This window comes from Bolinopsis microptera, chromosome 12 (genome assembly GCF_026151205.1).
Source record: "Bolinopsis microptera isolate Bmic1 chromosome 12, MBARI_Bmic_1.0, whole genome shotgun sequence".
NCBI classification, from domain to species: domain Eukaryota; kingdom Metazoa; phylum Ctenophora; class Tentaculata; order Lobata; family Bolinopsidae; genus Bolinopsis; species Bolinopsis microptera.
The window spans coordinates 6,208,057-6,229,478 of record NC_087083.1 but is presented as its reverse complement, the minus strand read 5'-3'; the positions used below and the strand labels follow the sequence as shown (position 1 = coordinate 6,229,478).

The following is a 21,422-nucleotide window of genomic DNA, read 5'->3' as shown; positions in this document are numbered from 1 at the left end:
AGTAATCCAGCGGCCATGTTGAATGCCATTTACTCAAATTATTTGTTATATAGTAGTGTTGAAAGTATTAAAAATATTAGAATGTTGTACGTTTACACGGAAATGTGCGTGTTTTAGTAACTAGTGGCAACACTTAAAGGAACAATTATTAAACTTGATTCCCTCGAACTTTCGTACGTGATTCTGGAATATCCGGTTCAAGCATTTTAAATAATAATTAGTTTTAAAGTGGGATTTAGAACTAGAATATGATGGAAAAATCTAGAATTCTCATGTATAAACTGGAAAATGTCGGACCTGTTGTTTTATCCAATCAAGCGCATGCGGGGAAGGGTGTCGATTATTCGTCTTACTATATATATATGAGGTACTAGAGATTAAGTTTAATAATGATACCTAAAAATATTCACCTTGATTACAAAATGAGTGACAATACAGTAGAAAGCCCATGTTCTGACTTTATTTCTAGTACATTATCAAATAGTGTATATTACACTTGAACTCAGTGTCTCTTGATCTGTTCAAAAATTGCGTAGCTTAAAAATATTGTTAAGCTTTTAAATCCCCTAATATGGAGTGTAAGATGTATAAAACTAAACTCAAAACACATTAAAAATAAAAATAACTAGATTGTTTATGTACAAACTTGAGTATTAAATTTAAAAGCAACTGTTTTTATCCCGACAAACACGGAAGGGTCTTTAGTATTCTGGAAGAGTAACTATACTGGTCACAATGCAATGTATACAAGTACTGTGTAGTGTGTACCACTTTGTAGCACATACCATATTAGAGTTGTTAACTCCTTGATAAGATAACATTGATATAATTGATATGTTTACAATGTACAGTGTACACAGTAGGATACAGTACAGTGTACACAGTAGGATAAGTACAGTGTACACAGTAGGAATGCTATACTTGAGTCGATTAGTGAATACTACATTTGAATCAATTAGAGTATGTTATTGTTTTGATAGTGTGATATTGAGGTAAATGTTTTATTTGCGTACAATATCACCATGTATTGTACACGGTATTCAAGATCGCCAACCACTGAACAAGGATATAACATCAAAGTAAGCCTACACTCCATATTAGGGGATTTAGATTCACGCTCACATTATAGCAATATAATATAGTGTATACTGTCTCGACATTTCCCACCAAGAGATGATTTGTTCACAGAATTACGGGTCTTAAAGCTTAGCTACCCTCAGTTCAGCGCTAGAATTTCAAGGAATTCAACGGCGCTCAAAATATAATGGTTTTGATGGGGGGGGGGGGCAATGGCATAACCCCCCTTGTTGTCCCGTTTCTTTGAGATACTCGGTGGCGTACTACTCTGAGTAATATTGAATAAACTGCAGATTTATTGGCAACCTCTATTATTGTTAACAGAACAAAGGAGACTGGAAGAATTGAGGGACAGTAGTCTTACACAAATATGTGCTTTTTCTCAAAACTACTTAACCCCAGCCTCGAACAAACAATGCTCTGAAAAATGCCTGAAATTCCCACCAATTACCCAACTAATTACCTATCAGTTACCCAACTTATTACCCCACCAACTACCCCACTAATTACTTATCAGTTACCCAACTTATTACCCAATTGCACCAACTACCCCACTAATTACCTATCAAAAACCCCACTAATTACCTATCAATTACCCCACTAGTTACCCCACTAATTACATATCAATTACCCCACTAATTACCCCTCACTCCGCAGAGTGCCCACAAGAGGGAGTCAGGTAAACCTCACAGCAGCCGGTCCAGCGGTGCTGAGGACTCCCAGCATGTCGGAAAGTACAAGCTGCTCAAGACCATTGGCAAGGGGAACTTTGCTAAGGTCAAGCTGGCTAGACATCTACCAACAGGAAGAGAGGTGAGTTTCGACGAATTAATGTCACGTGACGTTATTATACTGTCACGTGACTGCACCATAACATTGTCGAACTTGACTTAATTGTCAATCATAATTTTCATCAAACTGTCCATTAAATTAGTTTTTCTAATTGTATAGATTTTCGAAAGTCTACAAAACTTCAAAAACACACGAAACAGGTTCTTCTTACCTTATAAACAAGCCTTTATTTTCTCTTTTCAGGTGGCAGTAAAAGTGATTGATAAAACCCAAATGAATCAGACTAGTATTCAGAAACTCAACCGAGAGATGAAAATTATGAAGAGACTCAATCATCCTAACATAGTCCGCCTTTATGAGGTTTGAGGCAAACGACATACCATTTAAATGTTTACTATTTAAATATTTGCTATTTAAAAAATTTAGATACAGTTAATTTTATTCGATCTTTGAGTCTCAAAAGTTTAATTTGTGGACAAGATATTCATTCCCATCAATATCCCCAAATTTTGTACTTAATAATGTTCTTGTGACCCTCATTTTACCTCATTTTACCTCATTTCACCTCACTTTACTACCGTCTCCTCAGGTGATAGAAACAGAGAAGACGTTGTATTTAGTAATGGAGTATGCGAGTGGAGGTGAGGTGTTTGACTATCTTGTAGCTCACGGCAGGATGAAGGAAAAGGAGGCCCGGCAGAAGTTCAGACAGGTAAGAGTACTACTAACCAATGAGGAAGATGTATTCATGTCATGTGACAAAAACCAACTAATCAATAATCATAGGTAAAGGCGCTATATATTCAGGGTTGCCGGGGGACCTTAAAAACCTTAAAAAACCTTAAAAACCTTAAAAACGGCAATTTTGGGCAAAAAACCTTAAAAAAGACGTGAAAAACGGGCAAATTTTCGGGTTTTTAAGGTTTTTTAAGGTTCCATACCTAAATTATACCTAGCTTGATGTAGATCTAAATGGATTTTCCGGATTAGTAAAATTTTCTGAATTATACCTAGCTTGATGTAGATATGATAAGATTTTCTGAAATTATACCTAGCTCGGTGTAGACCTGATAAGATTTTCTGAAATTATACCTAGCTCGGTGTAGATCTAATTGGGTTTTTCTGAAATTATACCTAGCTCGGTGTAGATCTAATTGGGTTTTTCTGAAATTATACCTAGCTTGTTGTAGATCTATTGGGTTTTTCTGAAATTATACCTAGCTTGTTGTAGATCTAATTGGGGTTTTCTGAAATTATACCTAGCTTGTTGTAGATCTAATTGGGTTTTTCTGAAATTATACCTAGCTTGTTGTAGATCTAATTGGGTTTTTCTGAAATTATACCTAGCTTGTTGTTGATCTATTGGGTTTTTCTGAAATTATACCTAGCTTGTTGTAGATCTAATTGGGGTTTTCTGAAATTATACCTAGCTTGTTGTAGATCTAATTGGGGTTTTCTGAAATTATACCTAGCTTGTTGTAGATCTAATTGGGTTTTTCTGAAATTATACCTAGCTTGTTGTAGATCTAATTGGGTTTTTCTGAAATTATACCTAGCTTGTTGTAGATCTAATTGGGTTTTTCTGAAATTATACCTAGCTTGTTGTAGATCTATTGGGTTTTTCTGAAATTATACCTAGCTTGTTGTAGATCTAATTGGGCTTTTCTGAAATTATACCTAGCTTGTTGTAGATCTAATTGGGTTTTTCTGAAATTATACCTAGCTTGTTGTAGATCTAATTGGGTTTTTCTGAAATTATACCTAGCTTGTTGTAGATCTAATTGGGTTTTTCTGAAATTATACCTAGGTCGGTGTAGATCTAATTGGGGTTTTCTGAAATTATACCTTCCCCCTTTAGATATGTCATATGATTGCAATTTCTGTAGCGGAAACCTTAAAAAACCTTAAATTTAACTGTTTTGGACCTTAAAAATGGGTCAAAAGGGGCCTTAAAAGACGTGAAAAAACCTTAAAAATGACTCTCAAAAATGCCGGCAACCCTGTATATATTGGTATTCAATTGGCCCAGACCTCCCCCTTACTACGTCCTGATGGGTTAGGATTTGACAATGTAACATATCAACAAAAACTTGTCTAGGCTGCTTCATCACTTGCATTATTACATAAACCATTACATAAACCATTACATAAACCATTACATAACATCACATAACACAACATAACATAACATCACATAACATCACATAAAATCACATAAAATCACATAACATCACATAACATCACATAACATAACATAACATAACATAACATAACATAACATAACATAACATAACATAACATAACATAACATAACATAACATCACATCACATCACATCACATCACATCACATCACATCACATCACATCACATCACAATATGACATCACATAACATCACACATAAGTATGCCGGATACTGCAGTGATGTGTGAGGTTCTTGATCCAGCCTATACAACCCGACCCTAGTTACACCTAACCTGACCCTGCTTACCTGACCATGGTAACCTGGTAAACTGACCATGGTAACCTGGTAACCTGGTAAACTGACCATGGTAACCTGGTAACCTGGTTAACTGACCATGGTAACCAGGTAACCTGGTAAACTGACCATGGTAACCAGGTAACCTGGTAAACTGACCATGGTAACCTGGTAAACTGACCATGGTAACCTGGTAACCTGGTAAACTGACCATGGTAACCTGGTAACCTGGTAAACTGACCATGGTAACCTGGTAACCTGGTAAACTGACCATGGTAACCAGGTAACCTGGTAACCCGACCCTGCTAATAGTGAATCAGATCATGGTTGCCACCGTAATTAGAATATAAAACTGCTACATAAACATACCATCCCCCTGGTACAAGATACACCTGCCCGCCTCCCTAGATACAGCAGTGTTTCCCTGGTAACCGACCTGGTAACCTGGTAACGGACACTAAACCTGGTATATAATATTACATTACACCTGCCCGCCTCCCCAGAAACAGCAGTGTTTCCCTGGTAACCAACCTGGTAACCTAGCCTGGTAACGGACACTAAACCTGGTATATAATATTACACCTGCACGTACAGTTCAGTAGAACTGTGAAGTGAGTAGAGCTACACTGTTAGTGGGGTAACGGTTACACTGTAATATAGGAGGTTAACTTATCGTTAATATGCTGGTGTTACATTGAGATATCATGATATTCAGTGCAATTGGACCTTCGGATAGTCTGGATTTAAAAAGTGAGGCTTATTTTCGCATGGGTATTACAGCCTGGACCTGGTGACCTTGTTGCCTGCACAACAGAAATTATAACTACACATTTTTTTGTGAACAAACTGATATGAGTCCTATCTGCACAAAATGTTATGTTGTCTGCACACTAAACTTTTTTCAAGGCACTCATTTTCGTGTATTGACATAGGTGATTAGTCGGTGTTGTTGTCAAATGTGAGCTACACTCCACAGTTAGCAGGGTATTACTACTGGATAGTTATAATCAGAGTGTATAGTGCTTTTGGAAACACACAACGTAGGGCTTAATCAGATTGTAAGTTCAATTCTGTAGTGGGTTCTAGAAACATATAAGTTACAGCTTCAGTGCAGCTTCAGTACAGCTACTGTTATTACTGGGGTCAGGATTTGAAAAAGGTAGAGGTACATAATAAAATACACTTCACAGTTCCTGATATTTGGGGGGGCGGGGGTGTCATTAGTCCTATTGTAATGTACATGTCTATAAATGTGTTATCAAAGGCCTAGCCAGCGCTGGCTCAATGTGTGTATTTACTATTTACTGGCCAGCGCTGGGTGTTCACTCGGTTGAAATGACTTTCTGAGTTGCTGCCATGTGTAGCAGGGCGGAGGAGCAGGATGGTCGCTAGGCAACATCATTTTATAATCAAGGTATTAAACCCTTCCTGATCACGGTAAAGAGCGATACTCAGATTCTCAGTGTGTTACTGACCATGTCAAACTGACCATGTCAAACTGACCATGTCAAACTGACCATGTCAAACTGACCATGTCAAACTGACCATGTCAAACTGACCATGTCAAACTGACCATGTCAAACTGACCATGTCAAACTGACCATGTCAAACTGACCATGTCAAACTGACCATGTCAAACTGACCATGTCAAACTGACCATGTCAAACTGACCATGTCAAACTGACCATGTCAAACTGACCATGTCAAACTGACCATGTCAAACTGACCATGTCAAACTGACCATGTCAAACTGACCATGTCAAACTGACCATGTCAAACTGACCATGTCAAACTGTCCATGTCAAACTGACCATGTCAAACTGACCATGTCAAACTGACCATGTCAAACTGACCATGTCAAACTGACCATGTCAAACTGACCATATCAAACTGACCATTGCATTACTAGATGTAACAAATATCACAAGTGACACGCCTACCGTGTATACTGCTTCATCTCACACAGAAATGTGTACTTTTTGTCCTTTTTCTCGTTAAATCTGTAATGTTAGTACACTCTAGTGCAGTGGCATGACGCTCAAATTGGATGAGGATTTAGACATTTTAAGAAGCTGTTCAGTAATACATATTACACATGAAATACTGGTACGATAATGTGATATGCCAAGCTCGCTTCCAATCTAGTTACCAATAACTGACCATGTCACCAATATTAATTACCAGTCTATCTAAAAAGACATGTCAGGCTCAAATAATTACCAGTTACCAACAGCCAGTAACCGGTTACCAGTTACCAGTTACCAACAACCAGTTACCAGTCACCAGTCTATCCAGTACCTCGGTTCCAACACAAGACCTACAGTATTGTCAAACACATACGTGTTAGAAGAAAGAGAACTACTAATTTCTCAGCACCTGTACCTCTCAGCTGTATAATGACTGGAGAAGCCGTTGATTAACAAACAAAATGTATTCGAATATAACGGGGGCGCGCAACTCCGCCCGTCACTCGGGGAAACCTTAAAAACTTGATAAAATCACATCACAAATAATGCGATCATCACTTTACTAGTTAACTTCAGTTTCTTGAATGTCTTTTCTATCAAGTTAAAACACTAGCTTCTTTTAACAGTTATAGATTAGATAACATGATACGTGCAGCGAACATATGAAAATAAGTGCTATGGTGCAACGTTAACCATCAACAATCACCATGCAGGGGCATCGCCTCCCCCCTGCGCGCACGCCCCTGTCAACATGCTTACATGTCACAAACTTCTCCAAACCTGGTGCAGATAAGGCCAGGTTAACTGTACCTTAGAAATTCAGTATTGGGGGGGGGGGGGGGGGGGGTGACAAGAAGTAAGTTAGCAGTCCAAGACTCTGTTTTGAGCGATTATCTAACAAATACCTAATATTTAGATAACTCTGCACCTTTAGGAGTATCCCTGGGTTATCATAGTAAAACTAGTTTCATTATAACTATTTAATAATAGAAGTATTACTGTAAAGTACATAATAACTCAGTAGAAATGCTAGCAGTATCAGTATATTATGCTAGTAGAAGTATTACCACCCTGACAAGTAACATGCTGTACAATGTACTGACCACACACACACACCCACAATATGTTATACATAGTTACATACAACTTGCTGGTGTACAAGCAGAAGTACCCGTGATTAACGTCACTACTGGTATTTAACTGCGCTATTATAACCCGCACACACACACACACACACACACACACACACACACACACACACACACCCCACACACACACACACACACACACACACACACACACACACACACACACACACACACACACACACACACACACACACACACACACACACACACACACACACACACACACACACACACACACACACACACACACACACACACACACACACACACACACACACACACACACACACACACACACACACACACACACACACACACACACACACACACACACACACACACACACACACACACACACACACACACACACACACACACACACACAATCAATTATTAACTAATTTGATCGGTTTATCGACTGAACATTGAGCTAGTTAACCTAATATCAGCCGAGACACTGCAATCTTCACACCTGTATACCATATATGGGCGATTTCACGTAAAGTAAATTACACTTTGCACAAAAATTTGGCCTTATTCTGACTCTCAAGCATTACACAAACATAACAGAATCATGATAAATTGCATGAAACATCTCTTATGTACTCCACACACAGCTATATTAAGATTTTTACTCCAACTGCTATGGCTTTTGAGTGAGGCACGTTTGAAAATGTAAAGTAAATTACAGGGCACAAATTGACATTCCTGACCAACGTGTATTGAAATCTCATTTCGTGCCCAGGTGTGAGAGTAAACATTTAAATATTTTTCATGCACACTGGCAAATGTCTTGCCTGTACTGGAAAGGGTTTGTTTTGGTAAATGGTTAATAGCTGTGTTCTGTAGAAGCCTTTGTTCCTTGTAAAGTAAGTTACTCTTTTGTGTCAAGTAGTTTACAGTGTTACACAATCCTTTGATTTTAACTGTTTAAAGCTGCCCCTTTGTCTTTAATTCGTTTGCTAAGTGTATGAACTATGTAATATATGATTAATAATGATATATCAGTTTATCATTAGCCAATTAAGGGGGCCGGGGGGGCCTTCATCAAAATTTTCTCGAAATTGACTTTATAGTTGTTTCTAATAGAGGGGAGTGATATCTATCAGATGCTTTTGGTCCCATGGAAAAATATTGTTCCTAGACGAAATTATTATCGGTCAAATGTCAGCGCTTATGTGTAATTGTATTGCGCGAGCGATTTTCAATTTTTGAAAATCTTGGACCTCAAAAAATCGTCAAAAAAGGAGGTTCAAGATTTTCAAAATCGAATAAAATATGTTTAAAGGCCTATCTCAAAATGCTGTTTGGCTCATCTCTTTTAAATTATCTCTAGAACATATCCTGAAAGTTTCAGGGTGATTGCTCAAAACATGTAGGAGAAAATAGATTTTTAGACTCGATTTTCAGGACACGTGATTGAAAATCGCTCGCGCAATACAATTACACATAAGTGCTGATCTTTGACCGACAATAATTTCGGCTAGGAATAATATTTTTCCATGGGACCAAAAGCATCTGATAGATATCACTCCCTTCTATCAGAAACAACTAAAAAGTCAATTTCGAGGGAATTTTGATGAAGACCCCCCGGCCCCCTTAATTGGTTGATTGATCCACTGATTGGGTCCACAGTTAGCCCAGTTATACAGAGTAGGTAGGTGGGCGTAAATGTACGAATGTTTCCCAGCTCAAAAATGTGTGTTCAAGCAGGCCACTGGATTTTCTGTAAAGTAAAGTATTATTTATATTATATTTTCGAAAAGTCAATTTTTAACCATTTTAAACCATTTTTATAGATTTCTTTAATGAAATTCTGACCAGAACCAATCTATTATCACTTTCAAATAACTTTTATTCTGTTTGACAATCGTTACTTGTTGTGTTTTACTACTATTACTGAATAAAAAGCATATGTGTAAATTACTTGACACGTAAATTACTTGACATGTAACTTACTTGACGCTGGTTTTGACATGATCTGATATCTATGGATCTAAATTAACAAGTACATTATGTCTTGACATCAGAGTTAGCTTGTTTTAGCAAGATTTCAGCAAGAAATAACATGAAATGTGGCCAGCAGAAAACTTTTTTGTTTTTTATGTATAGTAATTTACACTAAAAACAGGAGAAAGTAGAATAGCATTGCTCCGAATCTGCTTAAATTTTGAGTCCCAAATTTTGCATACAGCTTCAGTGAAGTGGTATGCACCTTTACAGATCAAGAATTAATGAATATTACAACAATCTCTTTTTAGTAAACAGCTTTTATTATAGAGTAGTTTTAGCCTGTAAAACATGACAATTTATGGGTATTTTGAAAACGCGATAACACAGAAACGAAGTGAGATATTTATAAGCGGTTTTTTTGTGTCTAACAGTTTATAATCTTCTCTTTCAGACTCCAATCAAAGCTAGTGCCATAACTGAAATTTATTTTTTTCCCTCCTTGTTCATGTTTCATGAAATTGCCCATATACGTGTTACAGTACACAAGTGTATCTAAGTACTCTGGTGTCACAATGTATTTATATAACAGTATACTAATACCCTCTACTAAAACAGTAGTACAGCTTCTCTACCAGGGAGATAGCCGTGTACTACACCTCTACACGTACACGCGCCGTGTATTTATGTATATATAGTATACGTGTAACTGATATTGTGTAACTGTGGGAAATGTAGATATGGGTGTCGGTGGGAGGGGATTGATTGGTTCACGCTGGGAGCTGATTGGTTGGTCGCTGTGCGGTGTCGGGGAAAATGTCACGTGTCAATATTCCTCACCTTCCCACCAGAATTCGTATCAATAGTTTGGGAACGATACAGTGACAGTGGGATTGATACACGAAGCTCTATATCCTAATATCATCATGATTTAAGTAAGATTCGTCTGGGCAGGGTTGTATTCAAATATGATCGGTTAAATCCAACTGTGAGATACAAATACTGGAAACCCAGTAGTCGAAAGCTTTATTCTAGCAAATTTTAAAAGTCAGGCCTTATGTTCTAATTTCTGCTAAAATCGCGAGTTTTCAACTCCTTTTGCGAGCTGAAATTGTTCACATCGTAGGGTTAGTTTTTGGTAAATTTTTTGAAAAAATATTTAATTTGGTGTGATGTGGTTATAAATTGCGAAAAAAATTTGATGAATTGGATTTAACCAAGCATAGTTGAATGCCCGGATAGGACGAGTCTAACTTAAATCATCAAATTCATCAAATATTTTCGATTTGAAATTTTTTCACGGAAGGAAAGTCGCAGTTAAAATTGTGGGTGGTCAAATTTGGTTCTTTTCGGGCCAAAGAACCATATTTATAATATAAAGTGGGCTGTGAGTGGGGGTCATGCTAGCATAGGGTATTTTAGACCATCACACATGCCCCTAACTTTGTTTCTAAGGTAAATTGGGTACAAAAATACGATTCCAATCATTTACAGGGCCGAAAATGTCTCAGAAAAAATTTTTGGGCCGTTTTTAAGCAATCTTGTAGTCCAAAAATAGGAGGCTGATCCCAGGAAAAGTTGTTTTTTTAGAGGTTTAATCAATTTTAAAGCTCTTTTATGAACTGTAAACGAAGGACAGCTATCTTAGGAACTCAAATCTAAAATTAAATACCCCAAAAATTGCCTAAAATACACGCCATAAAAAAGGCGCGGTCAAAAATCAGGTGAAAATGTTAAAGTCACACAGTTTTTTTTAGATGGCTGAGTATTTTTAAGTACTATACTGTATTTCAATTATTAAAAACTGCCTTGATCAGGCATTTTAGCCCAAAATAATAAATATTAGGCAATTTTTGGCTAAAAAAGGCAAAATTTCTTGACAGTGAAAAATGCTATTTTTTCACGCGACGCCATTTTGGCATCTTGCAAAGTTTTTAATTACGGTTTTTTGCATGAAATCGGGCTAGCGTTTTACAATAAGGAAAGCTTATTTTCAAAGAAATTTAAGAAAGTCGATTTTAGGCCTATGCTAGCATGGTAGCCCACTGTGTAATAGTCCATAATATTACCGACTAAGGTATGTAAATATGTTTAAAATATGTATAGTAGTACACAGTAGGATTGTTACTCTGACCTGTGTACTGTGTACGTGAGCCGGACCTGCTTAGATAGTTAGGGGTCTCTTTTAGGTTATTGTAAAGCATAAATGGGTTTATGTTTGTCTAGTACGCTAAAGCTTAACTGTCATGGTTAATTACCGTATGTATAATCCGTAAACATTTTAGTTTCATAACTTAATGGTGTAATGCACAGTGGGACCACTTCGTGATGTCAGCGTACATTCCAATCATGTGATATTATAAACTAACCAATTAGCGTGAATATCTTATAGCCTTGGTATTACCTAACTACACTCTAAACTACAGTAAAACCCCGATTTACTGCGGGGAAAGAAAACAAAGCCGTGGTAAAGTGGGTTTTTACTTTAATAAAGTGGATTTTTGCTGTATTAAAGTGGGGTTTTACTGTAATAAAGTGGGGTTTTACTGTATTAAAGTGGATTTTGCAGTTGCAGTCCTCGCTGCACAGTAAAACTGTGATTCCGAGTTAAATGAGGATTTGCACTCGTGTAGTGGTACACACTCTACCATAACTGTCATTTGTCTTAAATAACAATCGGCGTCATGTAATTGGCTGGTTACTTGATTAATAGCCATGTGGTTGTTGGAATAACTAAGTTGAAATAAGCATCGCTTAAGAATAAACCAATTCATTTATAAATAATTTGGTTGATTAATTAATAGATTACGGGAGATTTATAAGTAAATTAATTGTTTCTCCCTCAGATCGTATCAGCAGTGCAGTACTGTCATCAGAAGGGTATAATCCACAGAGATCTTAAAGCGGAAAACCTGCTGCTGGACGCGGAAATGAACATGAAGTTAGCAGACTTTGGGTTCAGTAACGAGTTCACAGCCGGCACTAAGTTGGACACGTTCTGTGGCAGTCCGCCCTACGCTGCTCCGGAGCTCTTTCAGGTTGGTGTTTATTGTGTTACGTCATCATGCTGACTTGTGACGTGATTGTACCACTTTCGACTGTCACGTTTATTGTGTTACGTCATCAGGCTGACTTGTGACGCGATTGTACCACTTTGGACTGTCACGTTTATTGTGTTACGTCATCAGGCTGACTTGTGACGTGATTGTACCACTTTAGACTGTCACGTGATGTTATATTGTACTTTGTAGTTATCATACCGTCAGTAGTGACGTCAACAAGTTATCTATTCACTATGAAATTGTTTAAATTAGCGGTATTGTGAATAAACTTGTGTAATAAATGACGACCAGCTAGAGCTGGCAACTCATAAAAATTGCATTTTATTTAAGATATCAAAATAATAAGATTTAAGCCTTATTCTCTCAATAATAATCTTATCAAACGCTTCCTCCGCTCAATTATCTAATCTGGTCGTCACACTATTAAATATTACAACATACTTAAATACCTCGATTCATGCTATCAAAATTAAGATATGCAAATAAGTTATGAAGCGACCTAGAATCTCAATTTAACGACTTCCTCGCAGGGTAAGAAGTATGATGGACCTGAAGTTGACGTGTGGTCGTTAGGTGTCATACTCTACACTCTCGTATCAGGATCCCTGCCCTTTGACGGACAGAACTTAAAGGTACCTAATCCAATTAATTAGGCAGGTACTGAGGTACGTGAGGTATGCTCGGTTTAAGTCACGTACCTGTTAAGTATTAGAGGTATTTACTGTTATGTGTGGCTGTGTCCGGTATTTAGTATCTGCCTTTGATGGGGGGGGGGGGGGGGGGGTTGGAACTTTCTATTATAACTTCTAGGAAAGTGGCAAAGAAAGAGGCAATTTTGCAAATAGGATATCAGTGTAAAATAGGATATTATGAGTGTGAAAAAAGGGAGATTTAATACCCTCCTCCCAATATGTGTTGGCGGGGTTCTATATTTCTAGTCCACACTGTATTGACAGTGTGGAATCCTGTACTTTCCCCACCATTACCAATCATTCCTTATATGGACATGTTCATTTGACTACCCTCGCCCGTTTTATAATAGCTTCATTGGGCGACCACTCAACTCTATCATTTTGTTACTTTAATAGAAGCTAAAGCCTAGAAACGTGGAGCACAGTTTTCACATCGCAATTATTTATTGTGACAAAATGAAATATATCGCTTAGTAAGCATAATATCTAGGTTGACATGTAAAAAAATGTATTTTAAACACAAGTAAATATTTCAGGAGCTCCGAGAACGTGTGTTGCGGGGAAAGTACAGGATTCCTTTCTATATGAGTACTGATTGTGAGAATCTGTTGAAGAAGTTCCTTATCCTTAATCCTGTGAAGCGACATTCGCTCGAGGTGAGTTTGTCTGTCTGTCTGTCTGTCTGTCTGTCTGTCTGTCTGTCTGTCTGTCTGTCTGTCTGTCTGTCTGTCTGTCTGTATGTCTGTCTGTATGTCTGTCTGTCTGTCTGTCTGTCTGTCTGTCTGTCTGTCTGTCTGTCTGTCTGTCTGTCTGTATGTATGTATGTATGCATGTATGTATGTCTGTCTGTCTGTCTGTCTGTCTATCTGTCTGTTTGTCTAGCAGATTGTCTATCCCCCTATTTTGCCAACTCCCTCACTCTGCAGGCTATAATGAATGACAGATGGATGAACACAGGGTACGAAGATAACGAAAAATTGCGTCCTGCCTTGGACAAGCAAGCCGAGGCATTCGACCAAGACCGAATAGGTAAAGCATTCGATCTGGACAGAATAGGTTACTTACTCTTGTTTGATCTTTCTTTTTCAACCTGAAAAAATATATTCTGCCATCGTGCAAATCAAGATTATAAGCACAGGGGTTTTACCTGATAAAAATGTTTTGAAATTTATTTGGTTTTAAAATAGTTATGATCTACAGGCACTTTATACTTGCCGTGTTTCAGAAATAATGTTGAAGATGGGATACAGCAAGATAGAGATTCACCGGGCATTATCAGAACTGGCTTTTAACGAGGTGTACGCTACATACCACCTCTTGGGCACGAAGCCTACCAAAGCTGTGAGTTATTTTAAAAATTAAATTAAAAAATCAAATTAAGAAAAAAGAAGCTTTGGGTTATGTTATGTCATATTATGTTAAATTAATTATTTACTAAAATTTGACACCAATTTCTGCGCGACATTGGCTTAATTTGTTTCCAATTTTTGCTACGGACTCAACTTAGCACGGTTATGCACACTGCAACGCATGCACTACAAGCCTTAGCAATAGCTGATCATTCTACGTCACTGTAACTATGCTTTGTTAAAATCCATCTGTGGTTAAAAATAATGATTACCAAGTATAATGATAAAAGCGCATGATAAGTGGTAGTACCACTACCAGGTGGCACTATGTTAAATCCAACATATTCTCTACTAAATTTAACATAATCTCCACCACTTCTCTGAGCTAGATATATATGGTTTATTATAAAGCTTCAGTAGTCTGCATGCGAAAACGGAATATAATGTGTACTAATATATCCTCCGACAGTTATGTTAACTATAGTTGCACTGATTCCGGTATTTTCCATCTTGAGTGTACGACGTACGTGATGGATACTAGGTCATTGATATAAGTTAAAGATCATCGTGTACATTTCGTCCTGTCATAATAATATAGCCTCACAAAGGCATGTCATTTACTTTAATGACACAATTGCTTTGTGTCAAAGACAGTATCTAAATGATGTCACGTGACATGTTTATTGTCACGTGACACGTTTATTGTCACGTCATTACATGAAAAGTTCAAATATGCAATTTATAGAATCAGACAGAATCATTAATTTATCGTCAGTACAAGAATATCGTTCTTTACTGTCATCACAATCTCATGTCATTACGTAAATTGTGTCAAAACTAAGTGACATGTTTTACTGTAAAATTACATCAATAGTTGAAGACCTTTAAAACTTTACTATGAAAATGGTTACATCTTGTCACATTATCAGAAAGTAACCAACCAGACAACCGATCAGTTAGCAGAATATTTGTACCTTTAAATATATAAAAAACAGTTACACAACCAGATATAAGATACACATTAAAACCAGTGTTGCGGTAATTTATTGTTACAGTAAAATAAGTAACAGTTTAGATATGTTACCGCTTATTTTCTGCTGTCAGTTTATTTTCTGCTGTCAGTTTATTTTCTGTTGTCGGGGTCTATTTTCTGCTTCCAGTCCACGATATGCCTTTGCTATCAGCAATCAGCATGTTCTGTAAAAACATTTACTGCCTGTCAGCTTAAATAACGTCACACCATCGTGGCAGGTATCACATGTCACACCCCACCATCGTGGCAGGTATCACATGTCACACCCCACCCTTTAAATAATATACTGACAATGTTTTATTACTCAGTTTCATAAAGTTTGACGCACATCATGCACCGTATTTTACCTGCACCGCATTATTGCCATTTGCCAACTTAGTGACAAGTTACATTGACTGTATTATTAAAACCATATAACGGCATCAGCAGGGGTGGAGGTTACTCGATTTGTTTTGACGCGTGACAGGCGTGAGTTGTGAATTTGAGCCGTTTGTTGATGCATTTTGTCGCCTCACAACAGTTTTCATGCCCTTATTAGGGCTATCACAAAAGTTCCCGTATGCCCATATTAGGACCGCGTGTGCACTATATAAGGACACATAATCTATTTGCACTCTTTGCGGAATTAAGTTCCTCAGCTCTGATAATATGACACGCGGTTTTAGTTTTTAAATAATTTGCAACATATAGTAACACAACATGGCGCTCAAGCACACGATTATTAAAATTCTGAGGTTACACGATACACATTCATTATGCGGAGAGCATTATTTTATGGTCATAAAATACTTTATTTTATAGAATTTCCTGGTCCTGGCTGGTATTTCTACAAATACCAAGAAATGTATTTGTTTTCACACGTGACAGTGCCTGTGTAATTGGATACAACTGAGAAGCTGATAGGGTCAAAACGAAATTATTGGACATTTATTGGATTCTCCAATCATCATCATAAAATTATGCTTGATAATCATTTCCTGACTATTATTTTGATGTACATTTGCATTGAGCAGAGAGCTGTTTTGACACTTGACAATTGCATGTATACATTAAATTATAAAGATCTGATTGGTCAACATTATTCACGTATCACAACAAACACTGTTGTAGGACAAAATACTTCGTTGTTGAACAGATCAAATTCACCAGACGCCAGGAATTGAACAGTTATAGGAAATAATTTGATGTATTAATTAATTAATTAATTAATTAACCATGCTTAATGTGCTTTGTGCATGAATATTGTCCACATTTTAGTGAAACAACTGATATCCTAATCTATAATTGACGCATTGTATAATGGCATAACATAATGTTCTCCATAATATGCCGGAAATGTTTAACAACAAAGTACAATATACACTGTGTACATCATGTACAATGTAGTCACAATATACATAGACCCCCGGTATACTAACCATATAAGAACCGCGGATAATTAAAAGAATAACACCACACACCATGAGTACCTCCCAATTAAATGTAACACTATCCCCCATGGCACACAACCAATCTGTTAATTAACAACCGTGTTTTGGAAACTTCACTTTGTCTTCACTTAGTCTTCACTTTGTCTTCACTTTGTCTTCTGTGCTCCTTCACCTAATATTATAATTGTTTTAGCCCTCCTTTAGGTTAGATAACACCACTTTTCATTTCCTGTTTGGGACGACAACATCCCCGCTTAATCGTGTTATTAGTATTATTCTAGTGTTTCGTGTGAAAACACAAACTCGCAGTTTAGTTTACTAAACGAGTTCCTCTCTGAGATAAACTTAATATCCAAGCAGGAAAAGCAGGAAACTAATGTATATCTAATTACGGTGCCAAGTTGTTGTTGTAATAATAACATGTTTACTGTATGTTTACTGCATGTTTACTAGGTGTGTACCCCGCACATTATACAGTACACATTAATGAAGGACGGAGGGTAGATGTAATTATAGTGCGAAGATATGATAGTTGTGAAGTTTGCCTGGAAAAGCTGCGCTTAATAAGAGTGTTCCGTAATGATGTTCCGAATAAGGGGTTGTGATTGGACGCGCGTAAAGCACATAATTTCAGCATCAAAACAAGGTTTGATAATAAAAAGCAAGCTACTATCAGCATTTTAGGCCGACGCGCAGGACGCGCGCACTGCCTTTACGTAATTTGAGCGACAAACTGCATGTGTGTCCGTACACTATTTAATGTCCGACAATTACTGAACAGTCAGGACACTTTACACTTTACAACAACGTTTTCAGTCGCCTAACGACTAAATATAGCTCGGGGTGCACCAATTGTAGACTTAAAGTCTGTTATAATGAACATGGGCGTGTACGCAGTATGATCATACATACATCTAGGTAAACTATAGGTAAAAATATAATATTAATCATAAGCTAAAATGTACTAATCTTTGTATTCTAAATGGGGAAAAAGAAGAAACATTGTCAGTCAGTCGAGAAAATTGTCAGTCAGGCTATATGGCAGCTTTGTCGATGTTGTGACTATGCTAGTAGTGGTCCCAGGCTTGCGACTGGAATTGCGGTGTTAAATCGATTTAAAGGTATACCAACGATCCACCTCCCACTTGTTGTTTGGTACTTAGCATTAATAGTGTTAGCTGTAGCCATTTATAGCAAGAATCTTAAAACTAAAGGGGATGACAAGGAAAAGAGGAAGGAAAAAGAATAACGGAACAAACAACTACACAACTAGCAACGCTAGATCATGATATTAGAGGAAAACAAGGTGACAATAAATAGTTTACCCAACCTGGAGGCACACTTGTACCCTGCCCTTAAACTAAATGATAAAATATATCTCCACAGGATTCCTCCTCCAACCTCTCCACAGAGGGCTCAGTTCCACACTCCTCTCCCAGACGTGGCGGAGGTGTTGACGCCTCCAAACGGCCCGGATCCGTCAAACCCGCAGCTAAACCCAGCGGAATTAACAACGAACAGGGGAGAAGGCGGACTGTAACAGCTCCTAGGATTAATAGTTCAGCTTCTTCTAGGGGGAATAATAATTCAGGTGATTTTAGTTGTGGGGTTGTAGGGATTTTGGGCGTCGTTTTTATCTTGGGGGAAATGTTAGTTCGAGTGATTGACTTCGGTAATCAGGACTTTGGTTTCATCTTTGCACATTTTTTCCCTTTGAAAATATCCGAAAATTGTATCTTGAAACTTATGTTTTGAACTGTCTGTAAAATGTATAATACAAGTTCCGAACTTGGTTCTTTCCACCTGCGAATCGTGTGGAAATAAGAATTACTATTATACATATACCCAGTTGGGTGTGGCTCTGCACGATGACACGTGCGCTAATCACGTGTTAATCACGTGTTTATGTCCTCACCCTAACAGTTGTCCTTCCCTTCAGACTACAGCAACAACCACGCGAAAGTGACTAAACCGGAGGGAACAGCAGCTAACCCGGATAAGTCGGAGATACCTAACAAGGTCAGGCGGGGCCCAGAAGAGCGTAGGGTATGTGAGAAGGTGTGATCAGAGCATGAGTGTGAAAAGTGTGATCGGCATGAGTATCATGAGTTTGATCAGCATGAGTCATAGGTTACATGTGATGAGTTTGAACCAGCATGAGTGATATGTTTGATGAGTGTGATATGAGTGTGATATGAGTGATAACTGATAAGATGATCATTGTGATAGTTTGACTGATAAGAATGCTTGCGTGATTATCATAGGAAATTTGGAGATGAATGCTATTAGAACCCTTGAAATTATTGAAGTATAATCTTAGTGTGGTAAGCATGACGAGCACAATGTGATTGAGTTATGAGTACCCTTGCATTTCCGCGTGATAAGCTCTGAAAGTTAGTGTGATTCATGCGCGATCGTAGCCTGTGTTATGGGGGGGGGGGGGGGGGGGGCGTTATGGTTCATGTTCTGACATGCAAAGCCCCCAGATTTCTAGCCCCAAAGCTTGCTAAATAAACCAGTCGAACTCTACCCCATGATAATATCAACTTTAGTTTGTAAACATTGCTGTGTACATTTATGTAATAAGTGGCAGTTAGTGTTGTTATTTAACGTTGCATGATCATGACAAGGGGACATGTAAACACTAACAAGCATGTATTCCACATTGGGACTTATCAAAATACGTGTAAAAATACGTTGGTTATGCTTTTAATACAAACATTTGTGTTTTTACCAAGTTTTTAAATTTAAATCCCTCTGATAACGTCTCTAAAAAAGAGCTCTTTCTAATTGTAGTCACGTCACGTGACTACAATTAGAGAGAGCTCTAATTGTAGTCACATGACTAAGTCACGTGTCACAAGCCAACCACTCATGGAGAGTAATTTTCAGAACGAAGTGGGCGCCCCAGACAGGAGACACACGATCTACTACACAGATGGAAACACAACTAATGAGACGTAAGTTTAGATTAGATATTTGATCACGTGCTGTATGAAATACCGCTGTACTTGGTGCTCTTGAAAAATATATAATGGGTTCAAAAAGGCGGTGTAATCATTGCACCAAATTTAATTATTATAGTGCCTATTTGAATATTTTCCTTCTCAAGATTATAATTATCTCTGGTATAATTAATAATTACTTTACTGCTCTAGCGATCCTATATCTATACAATATTGCTTTATGACGTTTGCTTGAATTACATGTCACTTGGTTATAGTAGTGTTCTCCTCCATGCTGATTTGGTTCCGCGTGGCTGAAACAACTTATACTGAATCTCAAGCGCTGCCATCTTCTCATTTCTTCCTCATAATCTAACTCACTTCCAGTCTAACTCACTTTTTCGAATTTTGGTGCACCCCTATCTGGACTGTCCATGTCAATAATAACTGACCTAATATAATAATAATAATGACCTGACATCTGTAATTTCAGACAATATCTGTAAATTAAAATCCCCCTTATCTGAGCATTTCCAGCATTGTTCCTCAGTTAAAACTGTTTCCAAAAATAAGAGCATAGTATTTGAGTCTAATTTTTACAGTTTAAAACAACTGAGAAAAACGTACGGTAGTCAGGAAGGGTAAGATAACAGCACATTGCGTGGCATATCACTATGGTGACGTGTCATATCACCATGACAACGTGTCATATCACCATGGTGACACATGTCACATTGACGGGGTTAGCGTACACTGTGTAGCTATAATTTAGTGTTGATGTGTCCTGTAGATATACTGAACCAGGCATCTAATTTCAACTGACATAATATTGGCGTCAACTCATGCTTGTCGGCCAAGTTGAGGCTACATACTTTCGCTGATGGGGTTTAATTTTGATAGCATTCCATTTTTGCATCAGCTCGGAGATACCGGTTTTATTTTACTAGGTGGGTTTGTAATTGAGTGTGAAGCATTAGATTCAAACTGATATTATTTTAACAATCTTTTAAAGACTCATTTATTTGGTATTTACCATTCAATTTCAATTTGTATTAAATGTATAGTATCATCTTCGATTGTTACTCAAGATTGTTACTCAGGAATCTTACTCCAGTAGCAGGGAATAGTTGAGTGTGCACTTCGATGTATACGATTTCTGACAACACAGGGTTGTTTGTTAGATCATTCTTAACCAAAATCGTTTAGGTACGCAATTTGTGTCGCTAGACATAACCCTACAGGGCAAATTTTCTAAATTACCCTGAGTCGCGTATACGGGATTTTTGTATTTCAGCTCCTGAAGGTCATAGAGACTTCAAATTTAGCTTAAAATTACCGCAATGGCCATATTTATATACAAGTTATGAAGCAACATAAGGTCTCCAGTGCTTTGTTTTATAGATATTGACAAAAAACTGTTTTTTTGGCTCAGCGAACCAAAAATGGGACTGAATTTTGATAACTTGAACTAGGAAAATCGTAGAGACTTGATTTTTAGC

General features: G+C 37.5%; 2 protein-coding genes across 50 annotated transcripts in view; one reads left to right on the top strand and one right to left on the bottom strand.

The window, feature by feature from the left end:
• LOC134824322 (sphingosine kinase 2-like) overlaps nucleotides 1-58 on the bottom strand; it is a 60,510-nt gene extending 60,452 nt beyond the window's left edge. For all 4 annotated transcript variants that reach the window (XM_063836197.1, XM_063836196.1, XM_063836195.1 and 1 more), the window contains exon 1: nucleotides 35-58. The gene's annotated coding sequence lies outside the window, so the exon portion shown is untranslated. The remainder of the gene's footprint in view (nucleotides 1-34) is intronic.
• Nucleotides 1-21,422, top strand: part of LOC134824319 (serine/threonine-protein kinase MARK2-like) — a 63,602-nt gene that overhangs the window by 30,127 nt on the left and 12,053 nt on the right. For 12 of the 46 annotated variants that reach the window (XM_063836191.1, XM_063836189.1, XM_063836180.1 and 9 more), the window contains exons 4-14: nucleotides 1,735-1,890; nucleotides 2,113-2,229; nucleotides 2,459-2,581; nucleotides 12,259-12,450; nucleotides 13,005-13,106; nucleotides 13,703-13,822; nucleotides 14,093-14,222; nucleotides 14,392-14,507; nucleotides 18,365-18,569; nucleotides 18,918-18,997; nucleotides 19,871-19,938. In XM_063836191.1, the coding sequence (XP_063692261.1) occupies nucleotides 1,735-1,890; nucleotides 2,113-2,229; nucleotides 2,459-2,581; nucleotides 12,259-12,450; nucleotides 13,005-13,106; nucleotides 13,703-13,822; nucleotides 14,093-14,222; nucleotides 14,392-14,507; nucleotides 18,365-18,569; nucleotides 18,918-18,997; nucleotides 19,871-19,938 (1,409 nt within the window). Of the gene's footprint in view, nucleotides 1-1,734; nucleotides 1,891-2,112; nucleotides 2,230-2,458; nucleotides 2,582-12,258; nucleotides 12,451-13,004; nucleotides 13,107-13,702; nucleotides 13,823-14,092; nucleotides 14,223-14,391; nucleotides 14,508-18,364; nucleotides 18,570-18,917; nucleotides 19,037-19,870; nucleotides 19,939-21,422 lie in introns of all 46 variants that reach the window. The other 34 variants (XM_063836193.1, XM_063836192.1, XM_063836185.1 and 31 more) reach the window with 5 other exon arrangements.